The 23,935-nt window shown below is 38.7% G+C and overlaps 1 protein-coding gene across 5 annotated transcripts in view; it reads left to right on the top strand.

The window, feature by feature from the left end:
- CCDC141 (coiled-coil domain containing 141) overlaps positions 1–23,935 on the top strand; it is a 217,023-nt gene that overhangs the window by 151,574 nt on the left and 41,514 nt on the right. For 4 of the 5 annotated variants that reach the window (XM_057551905.1, XM_057551906.1, XM_057551904.1 and 1 more), the window contains 8 exons: positions 1,092–1,233; positions 3,559–3,678; positions 6,024–6,215; positions 11,717–11,896; positions 18,934–19,113; positions 19,680–19,805; positions 21,954–22,142; positions 23,329–23,508. In XM_057551905.1, coding sequence (XP_057407888.1) covers positions 1,092–1,233; positions 3,559–3,678; positions 6,024–6,215; positions 11,717–11,896; positions 18,934–19,113; positions 19,680–19,805; positions 21,954–22,142; positions 23,329–23,508 — 1,309 coding nt within the window. The remainder of the gene's footprint in view (positions 1–1,091; positions 1,234–3,558; positions 3,679–6,023; positions 6,216–11,716; positions 11,897–18,933; positions 19,114–19,679; positions 19,806–21,953; positions 22,143–23,328; positions 23,509–23,935) is intronic. The other variant, XM_057551907.1, reaches the window with a different exon arrangement.

The following is a 23,935-nucleotide window of genomic DNA, read 5'->3' as shown; positions in this document are numbered from 1 at the left end:
CAGCCTCATTGCCATTCCTGTGATGTCACGTTCCCTCTCAGGCAGTTGGGATCCTGCCCTCATTTCATTACTAATTCAATTCATTTTTACAGAGTCATAAATTAATTTTTTGAGGTAAAACTACTGAAATCTGTATCTTGTTCCAAGATCTTTTAAAGCTCTGGGTAATTAAATGTAAGAGTTATCAGCTCATCTTTATGAGTACTGGAAGGAAATGACTGATAGGAAATTAAAGGCTTCAACTTCTTATATGCTGGGAGAGGCTCTATCTCAGGGATAGGTTGAAAAATTCTAAAGTGCTCACTGCATCAGCAATGTCCTTTCATTGTCTCGCATTGCTAGTAAGCCTATGTTGGAAATGGTTAGGAGACTTGCTAATGTGTCTTTAGACCACAGCAAATGGGGTCCAACTCGAAGTTCATTTGTTGTTTTAAAGACATTTTCATTTTATGAGCTGTCATGTCACTTTTCTTTTTCTTATGAGGCCAGCACAGGTACAAAATGACAATGTGAGGCTTGGTTTCTTTTTATGAACAAGTACATCAGATTCCTCATTGTTGGTGATACCTTGGTTTTCACCTAATGATTACAGCCTTGAGCATTCGTAAGTATCCAGAACAAGGACCTTAGTGTTACATAAATACTTTACCCTATTGGATCATTCAGTGTTTTGTTAACTGGCTGATCTACATTTCTATTCAAAGAGCATCTTTAGATAAATGAAACTTTTAAATAACACCCCCAGGAAAACTCTTGGCAAACATACTGTGTTTTTTGCCATAAGCTTCTCAGAATGTCTTAAAGAAATATTAAAAAGTGAACCTTTAGAAGAGTAGACCAGACCTGGTTACAAAAACCCATAACTCATCTTTTCCCTCGGGACTGACTGACTTAAACAAAACAACATAATTTGGTTTTGCTCTCTGCTGTACCAGGACTACAGCTTCTTAACTTCTATTATCCTAAAGCCTGAAGCTTAATAACTTTTATCAAGTCATACTTATCATGAAAGGTTCATTTTCAAATGTTCCCTGTTCCTGGGGCCTCTCTATGAGGGTGGAGTGAACTAACAGCTGGCTTGTTCCATTCAGCTCTCGGGTGACCGGTGTCCATGAGATGATGGGATGCATCAGGAGGCGAGTTGATCATCTGACTGAACGGTGTTCAGCGCACAGGGAATTTGCTCTTAATAGACAGCAATTAACAGCCTCAGTGGAGGGCTATTTAAGAAAGGTAATTTCATAAAATGTGTCCTCCTTAAGCTACTATTTATTTCTTGGTTTGCATAAGTTTTTTTATTTTTATTTTTTCATTGACGTCCAGTTGACTTACGATATGTAAATTTCAGGTGTACGGCACAGCGATTCAGTTTTATATATATGTATATATACTCTTTTTCAGATTCTTTTCCATTAAAGGTTTTTACATAATGTGGAGTGTATAGAAAGCCTAAATGTCTTCCCTGTGCTATACAGTAGATCCTTGTTGGTTATCTATTTAATGCATAAGCTACTATTTAGATGCAGCTCCTTACCTGGTGATAATAGATGATGGTATGGGAGCTGCAGCGTGTGGGCACGGTGGGAGGATAGGGGTGTGTCTCCTTAGGATTCTCTTCATCCCACATTAGGCTTTATATTCAAACAGGATGAAGTTGTAATTCACTACTGCTCATCAACCATCGCTGCCCCAGGTTGCCAAAACTAGAAGTGTCATCCTCCGTGCCTCCCAGCCCAGAACATGTTTACACAAAGGCAGTTCTCACTTTGCACGGAACTGTGTTAATTGAAGCACGTGTATATAGCGATTGTGTCCTCCTTGATTTACATGGTTCTGTGCATGCTTCCAACATGCACATTTTGGTTAACACGGCACCACACAACACAAGAACAGCAGATAGATACCAAGAATGTTGAGTTTTAGGGGTTCCAGGAATAAATTGCCATTATCATAATTTATTGAACCAAGACAGTGCAAAGGACATGGCTACTCTGAATAAAACCATAGGTGTGAAAATCCTTTCTACAATATAGTGGAATATTGTAGTGAATATAGTGGTTTGAAGAATTTTATTTCCCATTTTCAAAGAGGAATAAAACCAGGCAGCTACTATTTGACTAAATAAAAAGTTACTTGTCTGGGGGCTTCCCTGGTGGCGCAGTGGTTAAGAATCCGCCTGCCAACGTAGGGGACATGGGTTGGGTTCAAGCCCTGGTCTGGGAAGATCCCACATGCCTCGGAGCAACTAAGCCCGTGAGCCACAACTACTGAGCCCTCGTGCCACAACTACTGAAGCCCGCGAGCCTAGAGCCCGTGCTCCACAACAAGAGAAGCCACGACAATGAGAAGCCCGCGCACCGCAATGAAGAGAAGTCCCCACTCGCCGCAACTAGAGAAAGCCTGCGTGCAGCAATGAAGACCCCAGGCAGCCAAAAACAAATAATAAATAAAATAAATAAATTTTACAAAAAGTTACTTGTCTGTAGGTGGGGTTATAGCAAAAACTAGTAATATCTCAATTACATTAATGCTAATGAACCATGTTGTAAAGGCTGGGTCTCAAATTTTCAATGATGTTTTTTCATTTGCTACAATGGACTTATATACCTGACTTACACAAGTAGAATTAATAGACTTCACAGGAGAGGTCATTAAATAACCAAGTCTCCATCTAAATTGCCTCCTCTCCTGTTATTGATCCAGAGATGGGAATTTGAACCTTGTTCTGATGCTTGGGTCCAGGGAGATTACAAACATGGTGGCAGCTGTAGTGCTGCATTCCCTGGAGCTTGAGATTCAAGCGAATTTGTTGGTGGTGGGAAACACAGTAGAAACTCAAACAGCTGTTGTTGCTTGTGTGGCTACTGCTAAGTCAGAGCCAGTTTGACTTTGGGAAGTATGAACTCTAGTCAGAGCAAGGCAGTAACTTGAATTGAATGGAACCCTTTAAAGCTCACTATATTCACTAATTCATATGTATTGAAGATCAAATCATAGGCCCCCACGTTCATCAATTAAATGCCTAAGCGTGTTTCTGTGTTTTGTTATCACATGTAGAGCACGTGGTGCTGCCCCGGGGCCCCTCAGCCCTAAATATAGTAATCCATAAAGTGATCTAATACCTATGCTGGACCTCTGCTTCAAAATATACCTGTAAATTGGGCCCCTTTCAGTGCACAGTGTATGATCATGACTTAATGCACCAGAAAAATTCATCTCTATTGATGTGTTGACAAGTGAATTATCCTCTCTGGGTAATATAGATAATAAATTCTTAGAGAATGTGGATTATTGCCTATATCTCATCGCTGTTAGTAAAAGAAATATCTGTAAACATGTATCCTCTATTGGTGAGTCAGTAGTATTACCTCATAGGAAGAGCAGCATTATGAATTTAAGTATGAAATTCTGAAATATTAAACTATTTTTAGATTAAAATTGATATACATTTAAAGTATAATGGGAATGTAGAGAGTAATATTTATCTCCTCTACACATTTGCATACATATATGCCAATATATATTACTAAGGGTGCAATATATTCTTTATTCCTAAAGGTGGAAATGTCCATTCAGAAAATCAGCCCAGTAATTTCTAATGCAATGGATGTCGGTTCCAGCCTTTCTGAATCAGAGAAGATTTTGAGTACATATCTGGAACTAGATAAACAAGCTAAGGTAAATAAAATGAGAGTTATTATTATGGTTATGGTTTTGTAAATATGATTTTTCTTTATTTTCAGTAGCTATAAAACTTAATCCTAGGTCCCTTGAGGGCTGCAATTCTAAATTAGTCTTCTGGCAGATAATGACTTAAAAACGCCTACCATTTTGTGTATCTAAATTATTTATATTTACAGGTGCATTTATTAGGGCGTTTGAGCTCAGGGAAGCTCAGCATTATAGCCTGGTGCTAAACACTCATTTGGCCCTCTTTCCTAGCCTAGGAGATGTTAGCAGCTCCTTGAGGCAGGGAGAGCGCCTCTCCAAGGCTATTTGTGATTTTCTGCTAGAGTTAAGTTGCAAGAGAAAATTACCAAGAGCAACATGCAACAGTGCTAGATTCCAGGAGGCAAAACAATCACAATCTTGTTTGCACACCCAATGTTTAGAGACAGAAACTGCCCCCTCCTCTGCCTGGCACCTTCTCTAGCACCCTCTCACTGCTTTCACATGGGACTTAGGTTCAGATATTCCTGCTAGCAGCTCCAAACCTGCATGAAGTCCCTGCCTGCCCCAGCAGGTGGTTAGGAAGGCGAGGCAAGTGCCCAGGTCTCTAGGAAACGGCCTCGCTATTCCATCATTTCTTTTTTTTTAATTTAATTTTTATTTTATATTGGGCTACAGTTGATTTACAGTGTTGTGTTAGTTTCAGGCGTACAGCAAAGTGATTCAGTTATACATATACATATATCCATTCTTTCTCAGATTCTTTTTCCATATAGGTATTACAGAATATTGAGTAGAATTCCCTGTGCTATACAGTAGGTCCTTGTTGATTATCTATTTTATATATAGTAGTGCGTATATGTTAATCCAAAACTCCTAATTTATCCAAGAGTCTCCTTCACAGACAACACTGCCACCTGAAACTCACAGATGAACCAATTATTAATGGGCTGTTTTTAATTCATTTTTTAAAATGTCTAAAATGAAATGCATGCCTGAACTCAATTTCATTTTTTTTAAAAAGAAAGCCTCATATATTTTATTTAGAGAGTACTTTTTTCTTTTTTTATAAATTTATTTATTTATTTATTTTTGGCTGCATTGGGTCTTCGTTGTTGTGCACGGGCTTTCTCTAGTTGCGGCGAGTGGAAGCTACTCTTCGTTGCGGTGCGCAGGCCTCTCGTTACAGTGGCTTCTCTTGTTGCAGAGCACGGGCTCTAGGAGCAAGGGCTTCAGTAGTTGTGGCACACGGGCTCAGTAGTTGTGGCTTGCGGGCTCTAGAGTGCAGGCTCAGTAGTTGTGGCGCATGGGCTTAGTTGCTCCGCAGCATGTGGGATCTTCCCAGACCAGGGATCAAACCCGTGTCCCCTGCATTGGCAGGCAGATTCTTAACCACTGCGCCACCAGGGAAGTCCCTTCATTTTTTTATTTAAAAAATTTTAGAGGGAAGGAGGAAATTTCAAGGGGAGAAACTCCTCCATTTCCTCCTTCCCAGAGTGCTCTCTGGGAGCAGCGCCTGTAAATTAAAATTACCTTCATTCAGTGGAGTATCTGGGAAGCATATTAAATACAAGTAGGAGAGCAATGCCTCCTTGCTCTAAATGAGAGTGGGTCTTCTGTCTTTCATGTTTGCTTGAATCTTAGCTTGGTCTCATGTGAAATTTTACACAGCTCTGTGGCAGTTGTGTAAATAGTGCCTACAATACCTACTCGTCCATTGAATCAGTGGTTAGATTTCACGTGCCAAAAATTGCACTCAAAAGAAAACATAGGAGAGCAACCCTAGCAAGTCAAATTCGCTGACTCTTTAGGTTATTCACACCTCATCTGTACCATTTTCCCTACACTTATTTAAAAACTGTTGTAGATGGAGACTTTAAGAAGACTGCATACTTGATATGGCATTTTTTTGTAAATTAAAAAATGAGTAAACAATTTCTATAAACTTGTCATCTCTTATATAACAAAATTAGTTTAAGAATTTTCTAGAGCTACTGTTAAATTTCATAAAGCAATCATCATGTATAATTATTTTATTTAAATTATTTTAAGCATTTCTGCCAATGTGTTTTACAACCTTTCTTACTAAACAAACTTTCTTCTATTTGTGGCACAGAAAATAGAATGTTCTAAATAAGACGTGTAGCTGATAGACTGAAAGAATAATTTGAGGTGGTTTTCATTTTACGGTGCCTTTTTTTTTCGAATTTTAAAATACGTGCCTTTTTCGTTGAGGAGAGTTTTGGTACAAGTTCAATTAATAATCGTAATAGATGGCTGTACAGAAGGTATTGGAATGTGAGTGTTCATGATTCCCCTGTCAGCTTCTGACCTCCTATGCCTTGTTTTCATAGGAGACATCACATGAATCAGAAGCAGCTGCAAAACTCTTGACAGAGAAAAATGATTTTGAACCTGATGAAGTGGCATCGCTTTCTTCTAAAGCTAAGTGGCTAGAGGAAGAATTAAACATACTTGGCCAAAGCATCAGCTCCAGGTCACAAGTCCTGCAAACTTATGTGGCATTTCTAAAGTTATCAGAGGAGGTACGGTACCTATGGGCTGACCTCTTTGGCAACATGGCCTCTGCCCATCTTCCTGCTTTCTAAGGGGATAGAAACGTCGTGGGTAGTTCCAGATCCTCCACCCCAGTGCATGTACTCACTTATAGCTCCTTTATTCTCCAAGGCACCATATACAGGCTCAAAGAGTCAGTTATTTTACTAAAAACATAATACAAGTGTGTATGTGTAGATACAGACAAATAAGCAAAGTGGCTGTGTTGAAACCCTTTTTACTATGGGCAACAAATATTTACAATATCCTAAACATAAAACAAAATTATTTAAAAATAAGTCATTTTCTATTTTAAAATAAGTCATGAATCTCTTTGAATACCTAAGCAATTTGTGTGATTTATTTAAAATCCACACAATTGGAAATTATAGGCTGTTGGGTCCAGTCTCAGATCTGTCTTTTTTGATGCTTTTTAGTAATTTTCCTCTGAGAGCTTTTTCTGAGGCATTGTTTTGACTGGTTTGTACTAAATAATCTGTAAAATTCCCTCTGGTAGACTAGAATTCCATCTCTCAAAGGTCCCAGGTTCTTGAAGGTGACATCAGTCATAGCAAAGCGCTGGAGTCCCACCTCATTTAACTCTGGTCCCAATGCACCCAGGTGCGCGTGGTTCACTCTCCTTTCAGGGAGGGGCTGCTGGTTGAGTGGGAGGTAGAGCCATCGAGGCTCACTCAGGGGTAAAGCCAACCCAAGTTAGGTAGCATTCTCCCGCCACCCTCCCAACACTCTCACCCTTACCTCGCACGACCACATCCTGCCTGCCCACATTCCTCTGCCAGCTCTCGTTCTCCAGGAGTCTGAGTTCTCACCACTCTGGAGGAGGGCCACACCCAGGCCCTGGAAATCTCAGGGAACCACTGCCTCCTTTTCCACATCTTTCTTTATTCTGGATTTTTTTTTTTAAATTTTTTCTTATCCTGGAACTCTCAGGGTTAGGCAGAGGTATTACAGCTGACAGGTTGTTCTGTCAATGAACATTTTTTTTAAAAAAGAAAGAATCTCTTTTTTAAAATTTAGTTTACTTATTTGTGGCTGTGTTGGGTCTTCGTTGCTGCCCGTAGGCTTCTCATTGCAGTGGCTTCTCTTGTTGCGGAGCACGGGCTCTAGGCATGTGGGCTTCAGTAGTTGTGGCATGTGGGCTCAGTAGTTGTGGCTCACGGGCTCAGTAGTTGTGGCTTGCGGGCTCTAGAGTGCAGGCTCAGTAGTTGTGGCACACGGGCTTAGCTGCTGAGCAGCATGTGGGATCTTCCTGGACCAGGGCTCGAACCCGTGTCTCCTGCCTTGGCAGGCGGATGCTTAACCACTGTGCCACCAGGGAAGTCCCTCGATGAACATTTTTATCTCAACTTGAAATGGTGAAGGTACAAAGTAGTGCTTGGTTTTCTGCATCTTCATTGCCAAAAATGTACCTTCTTAGCTTCTAGCTCAGCGCCTACTTCCATGGCCCCCTCTGGGACTAGGAGTTTTGGGACTAGGGCTGGAACCTTAGCTTTGCAAACAGAACTTTCCCAGAAGGACCTCATGTCCTTTCATCTTCCCAGCTTTCACTTAATCTGTTTTCTTACCTGGCAGAGCCTCGTGTCCTCTCCTTGGCAGTGCTCTCAGTCTGTCAATCTCCTACCCCTTCAGGCTTTCTCTCTTTTCTCACCAGCTTGTGCTTATTCAATTCCATTCCATTCCCCATGCCCTCAACTCCCTGCCTTCTACCCTGACTTGCCAACTCCCAATACTAGATCACTCCAACACTCTGTTTACTCAGCTTCTCTTTCCAAGCTTCCAGACGCTCCTGTGGAAAATCATACAATTGTGCTGATTGGTGCTCTTACAAATTTATGGGTCTTTGGCTCAGCTGAGACCCCCATATGCTCTCTAGTTGGTGCCCATTCAGTAGTGAGTCGCAAACTTCTTACTGCAGTTTCCATGCCTAAATGTCAGCTTACGCCCTTACCTTGTATGTGACTGAAAAAAAATGAGTCCATTGAGCTTAACTGCCTTGACTTCCTTCAGCTTCCAAACCCACTGACATAGTCACCCTTCCTCCACTGTCACCAGTGAAGTGGAGTTTCTGCATGTGTGCTGCACTAATCAGCCATCAGTCCCTCCCTGTCTGCTCCTACATCCTTCAGAATCTAGCTTCAGCATCCATCCTCTAATTTTATAACTTTGCTTTTTCCGTTGCTTCCTTCTCTTTGGTCTACAGTTCTGCCCAAATAGTCGTGCCCTCACTAAGGCTACCACTCTGTAATTTTCCTTCCATTCACAACTGCACTCTTGCGATGGGAAGATGACATTTCTTTCCTCTTCTTGCTGATCCTCCCTAATCCTCACCCGCTGCCATTTGGTTTATCCCCTTTTCAATCCTGCCGTTTGCACCTCTTCACTGCATTCTTATGAGCTTATACTTACTACTTACCAGTTGACAGGTGAAACGGTCAGTCTTTATCCCACTTAATCCCTCTGCCGTATTTATTTAACCCAGTTACTCACATTCACCTGCTTTGACTTTAAAGAAAAACAGATTTATTGAGGTATAATTTACATAGCATAAAATCTGCCTATTTTAGGATGTAATGATTTTTGGTATATTTATAGAGTTGTGTAACCATCACTGCACTCCAGTTTTGATATATATCCATCACCCCAAAAAAGAGGTCTGGGGAATACTTTTCGTCAATCCTGGTTTCCACTGCCCCTCCCCCCTGCCCCCAGCCTCAGGCAAGCACTAATCTGCTTTCTGTCCCTATAGATATGCCTTATTTGGATATTTCACATAAGTGAAATTATCCTGTCTACTTCTTTATCTGTTCTTTTTCCTGATTCAGTTCTCTGTTCCTGAAGTGTGGTGGGTTACAGAGTTCTTGCCTGTGTTCCCTCTTTTGTACATTCTATACACGTTCCCTACAAAAATCACCCGCCCTCCCACAAACACACCTATAGTTTCAATTCACCAGTAACTCAAAACTGGTTCCTCAACCCCAGCTCTTCTGAGCTCCAGGCCAATGCTTTCAACTTCCAATCATACTAATTACCTATGTATTCTGTAGCTTCCTGAAGCTCAACAAAACACAACTGGTTATCTTTTCCTCAAACGTGTTTCCTTCTGTATTTTGGCATTGGATTAATGACCCCACTGTCTTTCAGAAGTCCTATGTAGAAGCTCGAAGTCTGTTCCGATCCCTTTCTTAATGAGCACTTATTTTTGTACTAGGCCCTGAACTTTTCATTCCTGATCTCATTTCATCCTTATAATATCCCTATGTTTATTTACTATTATCCCTACTTTGCAAATGAGGGAAACTGAGGCTCTGAGAAGTTAGGTATGTAAGACCAAACAGGTAGTAAACATCAGAGCTGAAGTTTAATTCCCAATCTCCTCCCTTTTGTTTTTTCAAACATCAAAGGCCATGCTATCCCATGTCTGTCTTTAGAGACAACCTAAGAGATTTCTGAATTCCCCTTCTTCATTTGTACCATCACCTTCTCAGTTCAGGTCCTCATCATCCCTTGCCCAGCTTAAAGAAATTGTATCTGCCTGTTCTCTCTGCCTCCTGTAATTCTCCCCTTTATGCCTTTCGGAAAATGGTCATTCTAAAGCAAATCTGATCATATCATTTCCTGAAATTCAGGTTATATGACAAATGTAATTTATGAAGCAAGTTATAACTTTTACCCCAAAATGGGTAACGTATTAAAGTTGATCATTAATTCACTTAAAAAAGAAACTAGTCCAGATTCAAGGGAATTCCTATAATGACATCATGCTCACTTACATTCAAGGAGGCTTTTTTGAGCAGTTGGAAAAGGAGGATGAATTAAAGTTTATGTTTTAAGAATTTCACGTAACTGACAGCCCATGATATTGACACCCCCGCCTGTAGCATACTATCCCATTGAAGTACTGATGGCTGTCATGCTGATTCCGAGTCATTGTGATAGCTGTCAGTTGTTTCAAACTAACGAGAGTGTGTCACATTGTGTTGAGTATAGTAGCAAACAAGTTGAAACCTAATGACGGCTTTATGCCAACACAATGATCACTCTCACTTCTTTCTTACCACTCAGCTTGTGCTATCTGGACGTCACCCACACCAAGATCATTTATCGTGCTCTGAACCAGCCAGTGTTACACACTTGTGCCTTCACACTCGTTATTCCTTCCATCTGGGGCCCCCTTCTCCTGTTCCCTCTCACCCTGGACAATTCTGAAAGACACAGATCAAATGTCGCTTCCTTTGGGAAATTCTTGCCTGTTTACTTTATGTAGAGCTGGTGGTCCCTCCTCAGTGTGCCCAGAACACTGTGGGCGTACTTGCCTTTGTGTTGTAATAATCTGTTTATGGTTCTCTTTCTCCCAGAATTATCTTTGGGAACCCAAGGAAATAACTGCTTAATTCTTACTACGGAATCTTAGGAGACTCCATGGAGGAGGTAGTATTTTAACTGTCTCATGAAGGATTAAGTAGGAGCAGAAAACTGAGGAAAGATCATCCTGGGCTGAGGAAACAAGCATCAGGAAAACAGAGTCATGAATAAATGGGATATGGAAAAAGAGGAGACAACTTCTGTTTCTAAGTGCCCTTTGCAGCGCTCATTAAATTAAGAATGATATTGAAATCTTGAAAATATAGTGACTAACCATTGCCTGAAATTTCTATCCCGTTTATATTGCTTTCAGTAGTTATGAGCTCTTTGAGTATCCTATTGGCCATTAAGTATTATTCAAAATGCATAAAAACTTGTGTCAAAAATTTCTACCATTTCTACAATACCCAGTTAAATGATCTAGTTCTGCAGGCACATCTGAGTTTATATAAGCTCTGTCCAAAGAGAGTGATTTAAAATAATCGAGTATTGCTTACCTTGGGTAGCACATGAGAAAATATAATTCTAGGGTGGTGAAGTAATGAACCTCAGTTAGATTTGCTCATGGAGGCAGTTTAATATTAATACATGTACAGAAAGTTCATAATTATTTGTACTCTTTTGTTCTGGTTTATCACTGATGAGAAGCAAATTGTGATTTACTAATTATGAATAACTTTTCACTGACATTTCTTTCTGATTTGTATTCCTTGATTGTATATGTTTATCTTTCTCCTGAATTATAAAACTCAGCTTTAAATGGAACCCCATTGGTCTTTGACATAAGCTGTCTCCAATTGCAAAACATACACATATATAATACACAAATATGATTTTGGCTACGGTAAACAGGGCTTCTGGATAATAAACTTGTCAGGTCAAGTTACTACCCAGTGGCAGTCAGTCTGATCTGTCAACAACCTGAATAGATTTTCATGTCTTTTCAGTAAGTTGACAATATTTAATAATTATTTAAAGAATTCTGAAATGTAGGTTCCAATTAAGTTTTATATAGGCTTTTATTGGAATCTAGTATTTTTCTCCTTAAAAATGTTTTTAAGTGTTCTTAACTTTCATTTATATTCTGTTTTTTTTTTTTTTTTTTTAGGTAGAGGAGCAATGTCAGGGCCTAAAGGAGTTTTACCAAACTGATACCCTGCGAAAGGAAGAGGGTGACGCTGAAACCGAGCGTCACTCTGACTCAGTGGAGAAGCAGTGGCAGCTGTTTTTAAAGAGGAGCTTTTTAACTCAAGACCTCGGGCTCAAGTTCCTTAATTTAATAAATATGGTGAGAATAACGTTAAATGAGTCACACCTTCTTCAAGGATCACTTTTCAAAGTCAGAATCATAAATTTAAAAGTTCAGTTGTCTGTTATTCAGCCGTGCTAGTTTAGGAAGTTCTTTTTAGCTCCATTCAACCTAGAATAGTGCTGAAGCCCAGCATTTATGTGCTTCTTTGCTCCTAGACCTCTTGCGAGTTTATCACATGAAGGCTATTTTATCTATTAACAAGAAAGAGTGACTATAATCCAAATGTAACATTATTATTATTACATAGAGTCCTCAGAAGATCACCCAAAAGTTCTGAGTTATGTTGAAAGCATGCAACAAGATCCTTACAAGATTTCCAGAGGCAAAAGATAACATCTAGGATGAATCTTCATTTCGAAGAATTTCTTACAATACCAGATCTTTTCATAGCAAAGCTCCATTATATTTAGAAATGTGCCCTAAACTTTAGTTGTTAAGTTATATCTGTAAAGTATCCTAGAATCGTTATATCAACCTCAGGCCCATATAAAGTTCTCCACAGAATTCTTGAAAGATGGTTAATCCACCTCTCCTTCAATATCTCAAGTATCTTCCTTACGAAACTGTTAGAAAATGCCAGCTGCTAGGAAGGTTGTTTTTTTTTTAATGTTAAGTTGAATCTGTCTTCATATCTGATTCTAACCCTCTGTAGCTCCACAGGGGAAAAAAATGTATGCATATTTCATTTCTCTTACACATGAAAGTTTTTCAAACCTTGAAAACAGTTGCAAAATCTAATTTGAGTCTTTTCTGCAGGGAACTAGATATAAATCCTTTCTATCATTTAGGAGGTAGCTTTCTCTCTTTCTTCATCCTAATCCTCCCTCCCAGAATTTTCCATGATTTGTCAATATCATTCATAACATGTAAACAAGAAGTAAAGTACAACTTCAACACAGAGTACAAAGTGTACATCATTCTTTACTAATGAGACCTAAGATTGTACTAGCACTTTTAGCAATAATTTCACTTTGTTGGTTCATATTAAGCCTGTGATGGGAAAACTGCAATTGCATTACATTTTTATTGCAGTTCCTGCCAAGCTAGGTCTCTCCCATTTTATATCCATGTCGCCTATTTATCTTTTACATACAAATGTGAACCTTTATATTTATTCCTATTTTATATCACTTTGTTAGTTTTGACTCATGATTCCATCTTGTTAAACTAATTTTGAGCCTGCTATCTATTGCATTAGCCATCTCTCCTGGGTTTAATTCTGTATATTAATAAGTAAGCCTCTTGTGGCTGCAATTAGATCTTTAATAAAAGTGTCTGAGGGGCAGATTGCTACCCCAATCCATTAAGCAGTCAATTGATTAACCAGTCTTTTAAACAGTCATGGACATTCCCAGTAGTACTTTATTTTAACCACTTTTTCTTAAGTCTATAATGGAAGACACTGCTCAAAGGAAGGTCTGTCTACCTAGTATCCTATCAAATGTATAATATAATTTGGCAAAAATTAGTTTGACTCCTAGTGATCATAGGGTTCTTTCCAAAGTGCTCACAATCTGCTTGATCAATGATGACTTTATTGCCCTGGTTTTCAATGTAAAGCTTACTGACAGGTAAATCACATAGACCATCTTTTCCCCCATTTGAAAATCAGGGCATTTTCCTTTCTCTAATTTTCTGGCCCTTCTCCTATTTTCTGTAGATTTGCAAAGATGACTGATATCTGCAATTTTCTCAGTACTCTGACATGTGATGAATCTCAGTCTGGAGCCTGAATTCATTTGGAAGAGTTGGGCTCTAACTACCCTCATCTACTTTGAGCAACGATTTCCTCTTTATCTTCATTGTTTCAAACTTTGTTGTTTAAAGACCCATCTTCTTAAATCTATATGGAAACAAAATATGCATTAAATAATTCTAATTTATCTAATACTATCCATATGCATCAGAGAAAACTTGCTGAGTATTTTACCTATGTTCTTATGTTATATTGGAGCTTTACTGTAAAAAAAAAATTGTTATTTTTTACTTGGAACATTTAGAACATATCTATCTATCTATCTATCTATCTTTAAGATTTTTATTCTTTTTCAGTATATCTTTATATCCATCTCTTCATTGTGTACTTCTCCAATTTGCACTCATAAGGGAGTTTACATATTTGCAAACTGCACTTTATTTGGTCTATCCTTTTTCTTACTAACTTCCTTTTGAGAAATTATATTTTTCAGTTTTGGAATTTCCAGTTGGTTCTTTTTTATTAGATTTATATTGCCAATGAAATTCCCTTTTTTTATCCTCTCTTTCTCCATCTTTCCTATACTTTTGTGACCATATTAATCATGGGTATTTTAAAGTGTTTGTCAGCTAAGTCCAACATCTGGATCTGGAATTGTTTCTATTGTCTACTTTTTCTCTCGGTTTCCAGCTGTGTCATCCTATCTTGGGATGATGAGCGAATATCTATCAAATGCCAAGTATTATGTATAAAAAAATTGTAGGATTTCCAGATGGTGTTATCTTCTTTCCTTAGGTGGGTGTTGGCTGAAGATCACTTAAGCCAATCAGGAGCTGGTGGAGTTGAGTCCAGAGTACAGTCCTGTCAATGCTCCATCTATTCTGTTGACCTTGGGCTCTCAGCGTTTTCAAGTTAGAGCTTGGTGCATTCTCTGAGGTCTCTCCCCCTGGCAGGTCTCCAATTTGGGGAGTCTTGGGAGATAGCTGAAGAACTTCCACTCTGCTTTTCAGAGGCTTTTGCTTGGGTTTTTTAATCCACTGCCCTGTTCAGCCCCAGTATTTTGTCAATGTTCTGAGATGAAGATGAGCTGTGTGCTTGAACCCCCATCCCCACTACTGTCTGTCAAAAGTTCTATTGTTTTCTCTGTTCCCCAGTAAAGCCTCACGATCAGCCTCCTGTCGGCATACAGAATTGGGAAATGCCCCTGACTGGGGTAGGAGAGGTGACAGGTGAGCTCACCACTCTCAGGTTCGTCCTTCTCTGGAGTCTTGGCCTCTTTAGTTCTTTTTGCCTTCAAATAGATACTTTCTGCATTTATTCCAGCTTTTCTAGTTGTTCTAGGCAGAAGCACTGCTCTGCCACTAGCTACTCCATCCTACCCAGAAACAGAGGTCCTTTATTACTTATTTAGAATGTTTAAGATTGTACAGTCAGATTTTCATTTAAGATCTGTAGCAGGAATCCATTCAAAATTATATTTTGTATCTTTGTCTAAATAAACTTAGGTTTCATGATATTCAAACGTCCATTTAGAGTTCTCAGCAACAGTGTGTATTTTACTACATACCTTGGTGATCTTTTATCTTGACATTATAAACATGGCTACTTTACCCCAAGGTCCTTACCACTGTCATATGATAAATAAATTCCTCCTTATTGATAAGAATTAAGGTCCACATAATGCTTAACTTTATTGGTTCAGTGACATTCTGAGATATGAATGGTAAAGCCATTTGGTAAAGCCAGTATAACACAATTTTTATTCTCTTCATATCTTTCGAACCATTAGACTTTTAAGCAAACATTATTGCTGAAATGTGGTAACCAGTTTGGTTATTAAGAAGGAAGAAGTGTAGCTGGCATTTTCCACTGAGTGTTCTGCTCTTGATTGGGTTGCTGAGGCTCAGATTTTCAAACTTGAAATTGAAATTTTTTTCAGTTCATCTAAAAATCATCACAATTAGAAAAACTGATTTAGGGCAGAAATCTGGCAGACATCTTGATGAAAGTGCCAATTTACTAATTTATAGTGGCAAATACCAAGAATGCTACATGGAATACTGCCTTCCAGTTATCAAGATATCTGAAAAGCAAGATGTCAGAAGACCACTCATTGTGTGTGAATGCACATGGAAAATGGATAATTTAGTGCCCTGTTTAGACTAGATTATGGCAAATTTTCCAATGACCTTATTCAGAAGTAGAATGAGTAGTGTGTTTACTAACTAGACCTCAGGCAAATTATTTAATCTTTCTGAGTGACCAAAATATTTCTTTGCCAAATGCATAATCACTCTTCTTGAATCCTGCTAGCTAGGCATCAACAAATCCTACTATAGCTCTCTTTTCTAGGCTTCATTCAGAGCATATACTCTTCCTATTGTAGTTGTCATTGACATGCTACAAATTCCAAGTTTACATTAAATTGTGTATTATATAACATTTTGATTAATATTTTCTTAATAATATGTGAAAGATACCCTATCTTTATTTATAGCATAGATAAAAATATGATTTGCTTTAGGGCCTGCTGTGGCTGTCTAATACCTTTCATAATATGTGTGTCTTGTTCATCATAATTACAGAATACATCATTTTACTATTAGATCCCCAAATTCATAGGAGAAGTCACATTTAGCACCTGCAGGTATTTTTTCAATTAAACGACACTTTATAATGTCTACATTAATATAAAAATATAAATGTGCAATATTAATGTCATTTAAAATAATTTTAAAATAAGATGGCCTGTGATTTAAAATATCCTGTTACATATTCATGGCACTATCTTCTGACTATAATCTAAAGGGTCCCTTGACTTTTAGATACCCAGCTGTCATTGCCATTGTAGAAATTAATGTGCAATTGCTCCTTAGAAATTCAAGGATTTACTGAGAAAAGCTGGCCATCAAAGTAAAAATTACTGTTTTGCCAAACAAATATTCTTCTGCATTTTTTTGATGTTTGACATAAAAAAAGCCCATTGTCTTACTTTCTACCTCTCTTATCCTTCTGCCTCTGATTGAATTTCCAGTAGTTTAAAATCATTGTTTAAAGGATTTCAAATCAGAGATCTAGAACATACGAAAGTTGGGAAGAGAAGTCTTGGAATTTAGATATTGTTCTTCTGGTGCACAATAGAGATACAAATATAGAGATACAGTTGGCCCTCCATATCCACGGCTTCCAAATCCCTGGATTCAACCAACCTCAGAGCTAAACATAGTACACCATCCACAGTTGGTTGAAACCTGCGGATATGTAGGGCCAACCATGGGACTTGAGCATCCACTGGTTTTGGTATCCACGGTGAGTCCTGGAACCAGTCCCCCCCTGCCACCCTGCTGCCGTGAATACCGAGGGACAACTGTATATACAGGTACATTTCAGTTCTCAAAAAACGGAGTAACCTGAGGAACTGCTCACAATGAAAATTTTAAATAATTGTAGTATTGAGTTGGCCAAAAGGTTTGTTCGGTTTTTCTGTAAAATCGCTCTAGTAGCACTTAGTTGTCTTTAACTTCATTTGAAACAATTTTGTTAGATTGTATATGACAGCTGTCATATCAGTGTCATTTAAAAAAAGACTTATCAAAATTGGTGAATTTTTGTGTAACCATTTTAATACTGAAGATGGAAGAAAAAAACCAACAGTTTCGGCATATTATGCTTTATTATTTCAAGAAAGGTAAAAACGCAACTGAAATGCAAAAACAGATTTGTGCGGTGTATGGAGAAGGTGCTGTGACTGATGGAACATGGCAAGAGTGTTCTGCGAAGTTTTGAGCTGGAGATTTCTCGCTGGATGCTGCACCATGGTCAGGTAGACCAGTTGAAGTTGATAGCGATCAAATCTAAACATTAGTTGAGAACAATCAACGTTATACCACATGGGAGAGAGCCGACATACTCAAAATATTCAAATCAAGGTTGAAAATCATTTGCACCAACTTGGTTATGTTAATCGCTTTGATGTTTGGGTTCCACAAAAGTTAAGTGAAAAAAACCTTCTTGACTGTATTTCCTCATGCGATTCTCTACTTAAACATAACAAAAACGTTCCATTTTTAAAACAAATTTTTACGGGTGATGAAAAGTGGATACTGTACAATAATGTGGAACAGAAGAGATCATGGGGCAAGCGAGATGAACCATACCAAAGGCTGGTCTTCATCCAAAAAAGGTGATGTGTCTATGGTGGGATTGGAAGGGAGTCCTCCATTATGAGCTCCTTCTGGAAAACCAAACAATTAATTCCAACGAGTACTGCTCCCAATTAGACCAACTGAAAGCGGCACTTGACGAAAAGCATCCAGAATTAGTCAACAGAAAATGCATAATCTTCCATCAGGATAACACAAGACCACATGTTTCTTTGATGACCAGGCAAAAACTGTTACAGCTTGGCTGGGAAGTTCTGATTCGTCCGCCATATTCACCAGGCATTGCACCTTCGGATTTCCATTTATTTTGGTGTTTACAAAATTCTCTTAATGGAAAAAATTTCAATTCCCTCGAAGACTGTAAAAGGCACCTGGAACAGTTCTTTGCTCAAAAAGATAAAAAGTTTTGGGAAGATGGAATTAGGAAGCTCCCTGAAAAATGGCAGAAGGTAGTGGACCAAAAGGGTGATTACGTTGTTCAATAACGTTCTTGGTGAAAATGAAAAATGTGTCTTTTATTTTTACTTAAAAACCAAAGGGACTTTTTGGCCCACCCAATATATACAATGGGATAGTTTAGAAAGAAACACAGACCCAGAACAATCTGCTTCCTCATGGTCCCTGATACTCAGATATTGACATATTCTAATGTGTGTTAAAATAAAAGGTGAAGAGGGAAGAGATATGGGAACATATTGTATATGTATAACTGATTCACTTTGTTATAAAGCAGAAGCTAACATACCATTGTAAGGCAATTATACTTCAATAAAGATGTTTAAAAAATAAAAATAAAAAAAAATAAAAGGTGGAATCCACTTCAAAACTTATGCATTAAAATAATCTCAACTTCAAATTTTCTGGATCCCTGTGCTCATTCAGTCACCCTTTAAGCCCCAGGAAATGAACAGATCCTAAAGGAGAGGACTCGAACACCAGTGGGGTCATGAAGAACTCGGGAGCTGACGTCCAAGCATAGATTATGGGTTCTGAGAGCCCAGCTGTGCCTGTGCACAGACTTTTCAGACTTGTCTTGATATCAGAACTGTGCTCTGCTTTGGCTATGATGAAACGTTTGCCTCCTCAAATAGTTGTATGCAAAGTGTTGTATTTCTTGGGAAAGAAAAGCCATTATACAATTATTAATTTCACAGGCAAAAGCAAATGAAATATTAAATGTGAAAAATGAAGTACACATTATGGAGAATACTATGGAAAGCCAGAAGGCAGAAAGGGAAGAACTCAGCCGCCTTCGGATAGCCTGGCAACTTAAAGCCGCTGCAAGCAAGCCCATGAAACAGCAGTGGGGAGCATTCAAAGAGCAACTTAGAAAGGTGAGGGAACAGGCAAATGGGTAGTATTCAGCCTTAAAAGGGAAGGAAATTCTGACACATGCTGCAACATGGAGGGACCTTGGAAATACAAGTGAAATCAGATGAACACAAAAGGATAAATATTGTGATTCCACTTATGTGAGGAACCTCGAGTAGTCAAATTCATAGAGACAGAAAGCAGAATAGAGGATACCAGGGGGCTGAGGGGAGGGTGAAATGGGAGTTAGAGTTTAACCAATACAGAGTTTCTGTTTGGGAAGATGAGAAAGTTCTGGTGATGGTTGGTGGTAATGGTGGCACACCAGTATGAATGTACTAATGCCACTAAGTTGCACACTTAAAAATGGTTCAAATGGTAGATTTTGTTAATATTTTACCACAATAAAAAGAGGGCCTGTGCTTTTGTTCATTGGTGGTTTAGAACCACAAGCTCACTCTAGGTAGTGAGTGCTTTCATGGTCATTGAAAAGTTTGATGACACACCATGTCATCACTGGAATGATTATGACGTATTTGCTGGTGGTATCAAAGAAAATGTATGCATAACTATCTAATGTCTATTTCAGACTACTCACAACTTAAAACTTCTTCAGGAAGCACTTATGCCTGTGTCTGCACTTGACCTTGGAGGGAGTCTCCAGACCATTTTAGGTCTACAGAGGAAATGGAACGAAATGAAACCTCAGTTCCAGGTGAAGAAACAAATTGATGGCCTTGGGTGAATGAAAAATATTAAAAACTCTTCAGTCGAGGGGCTTCCCTGGTGGCGCAGTGGTTGAGAACCTGCCTGCTAATGCAGGAGACGCAGGTTCGGGCCCTGGCCTGGGAAGATCCCACATGCCGCGGAGCGGCTGGGCCCGTGAGCCACAGTTGCTGAGCCTGCGCGTCTGGAGCCTGTGCTCCGCAGCGGGAGGGGCCGCAATAGTGAGAGGCCTGCGCAGTGCGATGAAGAGTGGCCCCCGCTTGCCACAACTAGAGAAAGCCCTCGCACAGAAACGAAGACCCAACACAGCCAAAAATAAATAAATAAATTAATTAATTAAAAAAAAAAAAAAAAAAAAACTCTTCAGTCGATGCTCACCTAATTAATTTTTACAGTCTGATGAATTACAATTTTTAAAAAACAAAAGCATTGCTTGTCTAAAAATCCACTTTTAAAACACATTTTTCTTCCTGTTTAAGTGCAGTGTGCTATATTTGATGATACACAAACATTCGGGCTACAAAAGGTCCTTAATATAGTCTTATCTTAGATTATTTTAATTTAAGTTAGTTCCTTATTAATGTATTTATCATATATATTTACTCTAATTCTTTTCCTAAGGGGTATAGACATGATTTCGATTCAGACATCTCAAAACAAGGATGGGCAATCTCTGACACAGAGGTTCTGCTGTCCTCTGTCCCTGAAATTATCACTGTGATGTCATTGTGCCCACCCACTGGCACCCCAGGCTCCTACCACCATTCCAAGAATTTTGCTGTGCTCTCCCTTTCTCCCTCTCAGAGAGCCCTCAGGATGTGAGAGAAAAAACCATGGGTCATGTTCCCAGGCCCTGATTGCTAGTGCATTCCATACCCCCCCACCTCTTGCCATTCCTGAGCTTGACACAGCTGCCAAAAAAGTTTGCCAGTCATGTTATCCTCCTGCCTGGATTCTTGTTCTTTACTGCAAAGTTAAGATACCTGTGTTTCTGTTTGTCACTACTTTGCAAGTATTGGCTTTAAAGAAACCCCGAAACAGAAGTTTGAAGATTCCTTTAGGGAATATCTAACTTATGTTCCTTTAAGACAAAACTAATGCAATACATAACCACCCCGCACTCACAAAAAGCACACACACCATTGTGGCCCACAGTGAACTCTTTCCTCCAAACTCTTAGAAAATTCTCCTAGCCTATCTGTTGGTTTCTTTGTTATACTCTGTATCATATGTATCTGCATTTCGTGTGTGCACATGCCCCTGCACATGAGTAAGTGTATATGTTTAAATTCCTCTAAATCAGGAACTGTTGTCAAGCTTCTTTAGCTCTGTCACTGTGATGTGCATATATTTGATGCCCACGTACTTGATTTCAACATGAAGACCTTTACTAGGTCACTCTTCTGCAAATTATCTCCTTAGCCTAAATCATTTCCATTACTGTTATCCTTGACATAAAATCGAGCCCTGAAATTATAGCAGCTTCCTCTTTAAGCTGTGCACCAGGATCTAGATTCCTATAAGGGCTATCTGAGCAGTTCTGGGTAAAAAGAAGGTGGCTTATCCCTCCCTACAAGTGGTGGCTATTTGTGGATTCTGGGATGACTGCTTTTAAAGCAGCATAGCTACTGTGCTGCTCAGCTGGTGGTTCATTTTGATCATTCTTTTATCACAGAGGACAAATAATTCCCCCAATATATTTTTATGCTTGTCTTCTTTTGGTGTTCTTATCATACCATCTGATTCTGGTTGTATTAAATATCACAGATGGTCACAGCCTCATAGAGTATCTAGAATATATTTACTTAACAGATGACCAGAATATTTGGTATGTCATAGAAATATATGACTTTCCATTTCGCCACCTAACTTTGAAACACTTTTTTGTGTTTTTATAATTTTTTAATTTAATTAATTTAAATTAATTTTTAAAAAAAATTCTGAGGAGGTGAGGATGGAATAATAGATCCCTAGCATCATGCACAATGCCTGGATTTGCAGGGATGGGGGTGAGGCTCACAATAAGTATTTGTTAACAAATAAGAGAGTGATTTGTTATTGAGATCTTCATATAGTCAGTTGTAAAGTAAAAAGCTCTCTAAAAGCTGTATTTCTTTTATTGCTTACAACTTTTTAGCAACTGAATGATGAGGTTCAATACATTATAAAAGAGTCAGAAGAGTTAAGTGGCAAAGGAGCCCCTGTGAAAGAGAAGTCTCAACAGCTGAAGGACCTAATTCACCTCCATCAAAACCAGAAAGAGAGAATCCAAGATTACGAGGAGATCCTGTATAAGATTGTCCAGTTCCACCAAGTCAGAGAAGAGGTAACAGTTATCATGGATGTTTGGAAGACTCTCAGTTTTAAAGTATGAAATTAAAAATAAATGTATAATAAATTAAGGCCAGATTGCTTATTCTGATATTAGAAGCTTTCCTCAGTCTGGCCCCTGACTTTTCTCTCACTGGGCCCCATCCTGCCCAATGTTACAGCCAAACTGAGCTCTCCTTGGTCCCTCAAAGATGGCGTCCACATCCCTAATTCCAAGCCTTGACTCTTGGGATGCCATTATCTGACAGGTCCTTCTGCCTCCTCTCTACCGTCTAGGCCCTGTCCCTCCATCCAACAATCCACCTCCCTTGGAGTGATTTTTCTCTCTTCAAAATTCCTTGAACTCTTATTGTTTATTCCACACATCTGTCATTTTTAACACCTTGATTCTTAATTACTTTTGTTCCCCTAACTCAAGTGTAAGCTCTTTGAGGGAAGAAAACAATGTTTTTTGTATCTCAAGTATCAGTAGAGTGCTCAGTAAAACTTCAGAGTCCTTAGCCTCTATTAACAGAAAATGGAGACTTATTGAAATCTCTTGAAAATAGCCTCTGAGTTTACTCAGATCACAGGCCTCATCTTGCTAAAGTTTTAGGCTATGAGCAAACAGTGTTTTCTTCTTTAATAGAACTGACAGTGTTAGTCCCTCAATTTTACCCTATTGACTTGCAGCATTGTAACACTTATTTGTCTATAATACTAATAATTTTAGATGGGCTTGTCAGTGTTGACCTGCTAGTTAAATATGTTATAGGAAATAAGTCTTTTTTTTAAAAAAAAGCTATCTTTGAGAAAGACAAATACTGTATGATATCACTTATATGTGGAATCTGAAAAATACAACAACACAGTGAATGTAACAAAAAAGAAGCAGACTCACAGATATAGAGAACTAGTGGTGACCAGTGGGGAGAGGGAAGGGGGGAGGGGCAGTACAGAGGTAGGGGATTAAGAGGTACAAACTAGTAGGTATACAATAAGCTACAAGGTTATATTGTACAATTTAGGGAATATAGCCCATATTTTATAATAACTATAAATGGAGTATAACCTTGAAAAATTGTGAATCACTATATTGTACATCTGTCAGTTATATAATATTGTACATCAACTATACCTCAGTTTTAAAAATCTGTCTTCGTAAAAATATGAAGGTTAACTGTTAATGGCCTAAATTCCAGCTGGGACGACTCTTCAGATCAAGAGAACTGGAGTTTCTACAACAGCCAAAGGAAATGGGTGATGCTCACGGTGTCCAGGTTCTCCTCAGTCGCTCTCGGGAAAAGCAGGCACACATAGACCATCTGCATAAACTGGCGCTTTCCTTGGGGGTGGACGTCATCTCGTCAGTTCAGCGGCCTGTAAGCAACTTAGAACACCATCATTTATACCTAATGTAGCTCTCAGTTGGCCTGTAGTATGAAAGAAACCAGGCAGATTGCCTGGTATACGTTAAATTAAAAAATACATTAAACCATTGGGCTACTTATTTGTGGTAAGTTTCTACCACGTCCAGAGAAAAAAATTTCAAGGAGAAAAATCTGATTTTAAAAGCCTGGTTTGATACATCTATTCTCATGCTAATTTAAAAAAATCATAGAGGTGTGCTATCTATAATGGCAGTTAGTTTTTCACATTTGAAATATGCCTAAATATGCAATTAAGGGACTAAACTTTTAATTTTATTTAACTTTAATTAATTTAAATTTAAAACTGATACCCCAAATTGTAAAACTTTTAAGTATATTGGGAACAATTTGGGTATGTGAGTCTACTAAACTCTATGAG

Source organism: Balaenoptera acutorostrata, chromosome 8 (genome assembly GCF_949987535.1).
Source record: "Balaenoptera acutorostrata chromosome 8, mBalAcu1.1, whole genome shotgun sequence".
Lineage (NCBI taxonomy): Eukaryota > Metazoa > Chordata > Mammalia > Artiodactyla > Balaenopteridae > Balaenoptera > Balaenoptera acutorostrata.
Note: the sequence above shows the minus strand (reverse complement) of the source record. Positions and strands in the feature narration are given on the sequence as shown.